This window comes from Manduca sexta, unplaced genomic scaffold, assembly GCF_014839805.1.
Source record: "Manduca sexta isolate Smith_Timp_Sample1 unplaced genomic scaffold, JHU_Msex_v1.0 HiC_scaffold_1170, whole genome shotgun sequence".
NCBI lineage: Eukaryota > Metazoa > Arthropoda > Insecta > Lepidoptera > Sphingidae > Manduca > Manduca sexta.
Genome location: NW_023592009.1, coordinates 4,822 through 13,125, shown reverse-complemented (window position 1 = coordinate 13,125; position 8,304 = coordinate 4,822). Strand labels below are relative to the sequence as shown.

Here is an 8,304-nt window from a genome sequence, read left to right as displayed (position 1 = left end):
TGTATGCTATATAATTGAAGTATAAATATAGTAACAATACTAAAGAAATTGCACTCAGAGCTATCTTATCAAGAAGTTAGATTAGATAATATGTTATAATATTAACACGTTGTAAAATGCAAAAACGTTCTGTTATTTTGTTGGTAAGATTTTGATATACTTATTCCGCTGATTCTATGCTGCGTTTCTACTAGAAGTTTCTTCTAAATGCGTTTACAATAGCATCAATAATTTGTAATGCAATATATATACGACTTGCCCCAATTTTACATTTCTTCTTCACTTTTATATCCAAAATTGGCTTATGGTTATTGTTTACGTGGTACAAATTGCTAGTGGATGTCGACTTCTGCAAGTTTTCTTGTTAGTCTATCATTTTTCGCACTTAGCCTGTAATAGGTGGGGCCGTTGTACGTGATATGCCGGCTTTGGTTCTAGCCAGGCCAACTCCTTCCAGAAGCGCAGGATGTCTTGTTAATCTAAACCTCGCTATACATTTTAACCAATTGCGATGTAGATCAAATGCGAGTTCGTCTTGCTAGGACCTATATTTTTCCTTACCAACAGCAGTGCGTACGGCCGTATTATTCTTTAAATATTGCAACCATGTTATGTTCAGTCCTTACTCTTAGATCTTGCAGGTGCTAGTGGCGAAGGGTGAGANTATAGGTATTAATACTAATTACCTATTTTGATTTTAACCCACTATGCTATAAATATGAATATTATATTTAGTAAAAAATACAATTTCTTTTGACAGTTTGCTTAGATATTGTATTACAAAAAAGAAGCCGGCAGTAATCGCGTTATATGGACCTTTCGCTACTGGTGGGTGCTCCTTGTCAATGTTTCGTTTATCAAAATCATAATTATCATAAAAAACTTTTCAAAAAAGTTGTTTGTAGCAGAACGGTTTTATATTAGAATCGTACTTTAGCATTACATTGGCTTTTAAATCTTCGAGCTATTTCTTTACACACAGGGCCGTCTCTGACCTTCGTAAGGTCAAATATTAATCTTTTCATGTGTTCAACTATTTATACACAAAATGTTATCTTCGAACGACGAAGTTCAGCGCTCCTTTATCTTAGAGATAATATTTGTTATGAGAGGGAAATTCGTGCAAATACCCACGTCGCGAACACACGTAATAGTTGTTGGTTTGAATACAATAATTTTAATCACATTGTACGACGTGAGTTCAAGTAGCAATATGCAATATCTAGATTCCATTTTCTACGAAAAATATATTTAAGTTTCACATTCTTAATAAAGAGTTGGTTGAACTTACATTTTCTTCAAGCAATCGTTTTAATATTTGATTTAAGAATAGAAAAGACTTTACTAGTTTCAGTTTAACTTGGTATATTGCATTATGGTACAAAAAATATTTGCTTGATTTTACAAGTGCTTTCTACATCTACAACGTAGGACGAAATTTCAATGTTTGTTTAACATCTCTTGTCTTAGTGATCAATAATGTTAAATGCTTCATAATCATCATCAGCTGCAGGATGTCCACTGCTAAACATGGGCCTCCCCCAAATATTTTAAAATCTAAATATTGGAAGCGGCCCGCATCCAGCGATCTCCTGCGACTTTTTAATGCTTAGTAATCAGTAATTAGTCGTCTACTTGTCTGTCAATAGTTCTAATAACTAAAACAATAAATACTTGTATGAATAACAGATATTGTTTAACTCTCAACTCGACATCGTTATGATTAATTTGTTTATCGAGTGACCGTATGTTCGTAGTTATTTATTTATTGCCATTTGCGTTCCATGTCAAGGTTAGGTTATGCACGCGGTTTATATTTAGATAATAAATCTGTCTGTTTCCATTAAAGGCAGTAATTTTCTTATGTAGGTAATTTAAGATATGAATTTATTATTTAATATTTTATAATTTATGCAGGAAAGGAGTACTGCGTAGCATCATGAACTTGAAATTAAAAGATTGCTAATCCTACATGAATTTTTACCCGCCCTGGCAGAAGAATGTTCATCGAAGAGTCTATAATAGTCTATGAATTAAAAAAGTAATTGAATTCAGAATATCAATTTGATTTATACTTAATTTAAATTTAAATGCTTCATGGGTCCTTCCCACAGACCATGGATAATTTAAATATAAGTGAAATAATATAGAAATGTAGAGTACTTGAAGTATACTTTTAACGCAATAACAATATGGATTTAGACCTAACTAGACCGAAAGATACAATTTCCCTGGCATGTTTAATCGACAGAAAAAAACTTAAACTAATCTCTAATTTGATAATTTATTTCTCAAACAAGTTCTAACATGTTTGTAATTTACAATTCATATGTTACCTATTCAATTAATGTAAGTTTCATAGTACTAAGAATACAGAAGATGCATTACAAACGTTCCTAACCTAACCTGCGAGCTAAATAACCTTATTATCGCAATCCAACCACAAATGACCTCACCGTGTCATCCGACAAAAACAATTCCATACAAATGCATCGTGAACTATATATTTCAAATTGTCATGACACACGCTTTACTTTACGCATGACATCATGTTAGTTATCATTGGCCAGCGCGACGTGACCCGTCGCGCCACCCCGCTCTCGTACAATAATGTCCAAATAGAGGCCATAACGGGAACCGGCGGAGGTCTATCCGCTGGTCGTTAAGTGCAATGCTATTTATAACCAAGGAGAATGATGTCAGGTGTTGCCAAGACTTACCACGGACCATTATTTCTCAGTTAAAATAACTATAAAATTTGTTTGGAGGTCTGTCATTTTGTTTGTAAAATGGGTTGTTCAATGATGTCATGCTGGCAATGTTACTGGTTGTTAAAACCTAAATTATTCAAATTAGTTTTGTTTGCCCCTTTTCAATACTTCATTGTTCGAATTTTGTTGTGTCTAAGTTTAATTTGTATACTGTCCTTGTTATTTTGTTTCTCTAATTTAATTGCGTTTTTATTTTGTTTTTCTATATTTATTTAGGTAACCTTGACTAAAACCAGAACATGATCTTTGTGATATTTATCTTAAGTAACCTGAATGGTTGGTTTCTTAATAAAGTGCATGTGTATTATTACTTGTTTTGTATGTTTCCGTCTTATCAATTACGTAATAGTGCAGTGGGAATTAATTTCGTTGAATCGATACCGTTACAAGGTAACCTGATGGCGGAATTCGTATTTTTGTGTATTTATTATAATGTATATTAACAATGTTAGGTATATTTCTGTATTTAGAACTGATTTGAGGCTTATTATCTTTATCAGTTTGTTTTCATCAGTTTAATACTTTCGTCGAATTAAAAACAAATATATATTATCAAATATGATGTCATTTAATGCAATTAATTTCATAATTTCTCAGAAAACCAACTTACCAGAATCTTTCAAAAACAAATAGGTCTTAAAACCTGTGTAGTTTTTTCTGCATAAATGGAAAATGAAAGTAAAGTCTTTATAAATAAAAATCTTTATTATATACATTAAATTATTGTTCAAAACAATTTTAATCGATCATAAAAGAACTTCTGTTACCGAAGCCGTCACAGTAGCACGTTGGTCAGACGCGACACTTGCACACATGATGCAGTGTCTATTAGTTCAGCTTTTTAAATGTTCAGACCTAGCTTCCAAGGAAGTGTGGTTATTAGCATAATGTACTTCGTACAGTATGACCGGCATTGTTTAGTTGTGCGATCTGTTAAAACGTTAGGAAGCTTATCTCGTGACGCAGTACGGGGTTCAATAATGTTACTCGAACGAAAAGTAACTCTTATTATAATGGCATGTACTAAGTTGCGGGCGTGGCCCCTCCCTCTAATGGTGGTCTTCGATCTCCTGCTCTTGCTCTTCGTCGAACTCGGCGTCCTCGTCGGCGGTGGCCTCCTGGTACTGTTGGTACTCGGACACCAGGTCGTTCATGTTGCTCTCGGCCTCGGTGAACTCCATCTCGTCCATGCCCTCGCCGGTGTACCAATGCAAGAAAGCCTTGCGCCTGAACATAGCGGTGAACTGTTCAGAGATGCGCTTGAACAGCTCCTGGATAGCGGTGGAGTTGCCGATGAACGTGGCCGCCATCTTGAGACCACGCGGCGGGATGTCGCACACGGCGGTCTTAACGTTATTGGGGATCCATTCAACGAAGTACGACGAGTTCTTGTTCTGGATGTTCAGCATCTGTTCGTCGACCTCCTTCATGGACATGCGACCACGGAAGATGGCGGCGACGGTGAGGTAGCGGCCGTGACGCGGGTCGCACGCCGCCATCATGTTCTTAGCGTCGAACATCTGTTGGGTGAGCTCGGGCACGGTGAGGGCGCGGTATTGTCTGCTTCCACGGGATGTGAGAGGAGCGAAACCGGGCATGAAGAAGTGGAGACGAGGGAAAGGAACCATGTTGACAGCCAGTTTGCGGAGATCAGCGTTCAACTGACCAGGGAACCTGAGGCAGGTAGTGACACCGGACATTGTGAGGGATACCAAGTGGTTGAGATCACCATAGGTGGGTGTGGACAGTTTGAGCGTGCGGAAGCAGATGTCATATAAAGCCTCGTTGTCGATGCAGTAGGTTTCGTCTGTGTTTTCTACGAGCTGGTGCACTGAGAGAGTCGCGTTGTAGGGTTCGACTACGGTGTCTGATACTTTGGGCGAGGGGACGACTGAGTATGTGTTCATTATTCTGTCAGGGTATTCCTCACGGATCTTTGAGATAAGGAGGGTGCCCATACCGGAACCGGTACCGCCACCAAGGGAGTGTGTGAGCTGGAAGCCCTGCAGGCAATCGCACGATTCGGATTCTTTGCGGACTACGTCAAGAACTGAATCGACGAGCTCAGCGCCCTCTGTGTAGTGTCCCTTGGCCCAGTTGTTGCCGGCTCCGGATTGTCCGAAGACGAAGTTGTCCGGACGGAAGATCTGTCCGAAAGGTCCGGAGCGGACAGAGTCCATGGTGCCGGGCTCGAGGTCCACGAGAATGGCGCGCGGCACGTACTTGCCACCGGAGGCCTCATTGTAGTACACGTTGATGCGCTCCAGCTGCAGGTCCGAGTCGCCATGGTAGGCACCGGTGGGGTCGATGCCGTGCTCGTCAGAGATGATCTCCCAGAACTGGAACAAAGAGAGTTACCGTTAGCGAAACTAATCGAAAGCTGCTTGAAGCGCTGCGAGGGCATTCAATTAAAATGCCATCACGGGGCTCAGCTAGCGCAGCGCTTCCAAACCGGTTGTAATGGAGGTTGGAGAGCTGCATTCATTCTATTCAAATTACAATAAAAGCCAATGAGCCGGCACAGACAGGATCCATAATTCATGTTAAATCTGTCTCGGAGACGTTGCGCAACAAAGCTGAGCGTGGTGCCGCCTACGCCCATCCATATTCGGTGTATCCATCCATAAAAGTCGGTGCGAGTATATTTCGCAAATTATCATTCAATTTGTGTACGTACTGGCCCGCCATATGGACTAAATTTCTCGATTTTTATGTAACCTTCGTGTGAAATTAATAATCACGATTTATTAAATTGAATACGTAACATTTTGACTTTCAGCTGACCGAATGTCTCACATTTGTGTGAGAGTTCTGAAACTCTCTCCTTTATTCTTATAACGTAATGTTTCTGGCCTACTCAAGCTTTTTGTTTTATAAGTTAATACTTATTTTCTGAAACTCAAGTATTCAATGTTAATATTTAATTATTCTATCATTAATATTCCTCTACAAAACTCTACAACATTTTCCGTGTATTTTCAAGTATATTTGAAACTGTATTTACCGAGGCACATCAAGTCTTAATATTATTCACTATCGTTTAATCTTTAACTACTATGACGTCATCCCTTACACTCTAAGCGTTTGCATTTGCATAATCAATTACTTCCAAGTTATTACAATCACCAAGGCCTGCATAAGTACTTTGCTGGCGCCTAGCTTCCGTTGCTATTGCATAAATATTTCCGACTCTCCGCGTCAATATATCTACGAGAATTATTTTTGCAGTATAAGTAGTTCTATTTAAATTTTACACTACTTAGAAGGAATTATAAAACCTTATATCAAATGCTGAGCGAAACGGAATGCATTCTTGGTATTCGTAATTTAAAAAATTCTAGATATTGTTTATGTATAAGCGTATTACGCTATAAACGTGTTCGTCTCGAATACAAGTTAGATCTTGAAGTTAGTTATCAATGACTTGAATTGTAAAGGCAAGGGCATCTACTCAGCCTCGGTCACTGCAATAATATATAGGTATATGTATGATATTGCTATCGCCAAGGAGTTTCTTTAAAAACAATTACGTAAGTCCAAGATGATGTCATTTATGTAGGTGTTTGACAGCCGTACCCATATAAGGCAATACGCGTTTCACGTCAGCCACAAGTACTTCGAATTAACACTGACGTGGCCTTATTTCATTGGTATCTCTGTTTTAGATTTGTACTAAATCAATTTTATCTTGTCTCCAGTAATTTAAAATCGTTTGTGTTAGTTTTAATTGATGATCATAAATAATATTTAAATATCACCGAGCTAAATTAAGAAAGAATAATACCGGTCTCTTTCGGTTACCATTTTGAAAAATGCAGTTCGAAATTCAATTTCTGTAACCAAAGGCGGCGGAATGTTATCTTAAACTCTTTAGACAACGTTATTTAAAACAATTTGGCTTCGTCGATAAGCCAAGCCCTAACCCATACAGCCACACGTATCTTATCACGGTTCGCTATTAGTGAGGTTCAACGCACGGACGGACGGTCGATGGCCGGGTAAAAATAGTAATCGCGCCATGCCATCCACTGCACTCTCCAACCATTTTAATGCCATGAATCATTGTACAACAAACCTTTGTCTTATCGATCTCATTGAGTGTTTCAAAATCAAATACGTTTGAAGGAGTATTCTAAGTTTAAAATATGTAGAGATGGGTCTTGAATCAAGAATATTTAATCGATTTGAAAGATGTTACTCCACAAAAGTACTATTAACTCAATTATAATCAATACGTTTGAAACTATGTCAAAATATTTTAAGAAATTATTTATCGACATACCAGTTGCAAAGTAGAGCGTGACCAAAAGAGTAGAAATTTTAAAAACGTTCGCACAATTATATTTCCTGTACGATTATCTGGGGCAAAAATGTGTTTCCGCTAATCAAGTTCTCTTTACCACTAATATTACTATTACAACTACGTATTCTGTTCTATTAATTTTTAATGAGAGAACTCAATAATCGAAATTAAATTACACGTAGGTCTAGAATATTTACTACCCAAATAATATTCAAATTATCCGCACATAAGTAATAATACTGAACTGTTTCTTTGTTACAAATATAGCAAGAATCTCTGTGACCTAACCAGGGTGAAGTATACGAATAGAATCACTTGCAAATACCATGAAGAGAAATTGACCAGGCACAAGTAACCATGGTTTCACCTTTACAATCACAACATTCTCCATTCACACGCCACTTTCTTTCGTTATCCAGTTACAATGCCTTTCCCGCCTTTCACTTTTTGTCTTATTAAAAAATCATTTTCGCGCAAATTGAAAACGTCAGTTTGACTTTGACAGGTGCATTAATCGAGTTGTCACGTTTAAAAATGGAGATTAATCGATGTATAAATGGTGCAAAGTTTGTTTTAAGGGGTTAAATATTACGATTAAAAAATTATCGATTATTAAACAGTTAATTGGTTTGCATAAACTGTCGAGGCGGTCTATTTACATAATATTAATTGGTTATCCATTTCTGTAATTTATTTTAGTTTAAAACAAAATAAGAAAATATTTCAAAAGTCTGGTTCATTATATTGGCTGCATAATAAGCAAGACGCGGCGTCACACGTGATTTTTTTTTTTTAAGAAGTTACCTCTATTTTGACATGTTACAGATTGAGTGACGGTTATGGAAAAGAAGTTTCTAGAAGTTTCCATAGCTCGTTTCATTGCAACTTTGCGTGACATTAGCAGATAAATTGTACCAAAACTCGCAACATAAAGGTCGTAAAATGCTACGGGCCTGAATCACGCCGCAAGAGAAAGCCGTGAACATGCACTTTGAATTATTACGATACGTCTTATTCGAGATCAATGAACTTATAAAACTTGTGTGAAATAATTGTTTTACCAAGATTTATTTTAGCCTGGCTGATTACTTTTTTATTACGATAAAACCTCCTTGCAACTGGATTGGCATAAACTCCACTTTATTTATAAAAAGAAAAAAAAACAAACTGAAAGAGGAGGCTACTATAGTAAAAAACCAATATATTTAGAAAACATACATAACATAACAT

General features: G+C 37.2%; 1 protein-coding gene across 1 annotated transcript; it reads right to left on the bottom strand.

Moving 5' to 3' along the window:
- Positions 1 to 3,647: 3,647 nt before the first annotated feature.
- Positions 3,648 to 5,110, bottom strand: LOC119191195 (tubulin beta-1 chain-like; the record flags this gene model as incomplete). The annotated part of the gene is given in 1 exon segment (XM_037445092.1): positions 3,648 to 5,110. A coding segment is annotated over 1 exon segment (1,290 nt), but the record flags the coding sequence as incomplete, so codon positions are not given.
- Between the last annotated feature and the right edge of the window lie 3,194 nt (positions 5,111 to 8,304).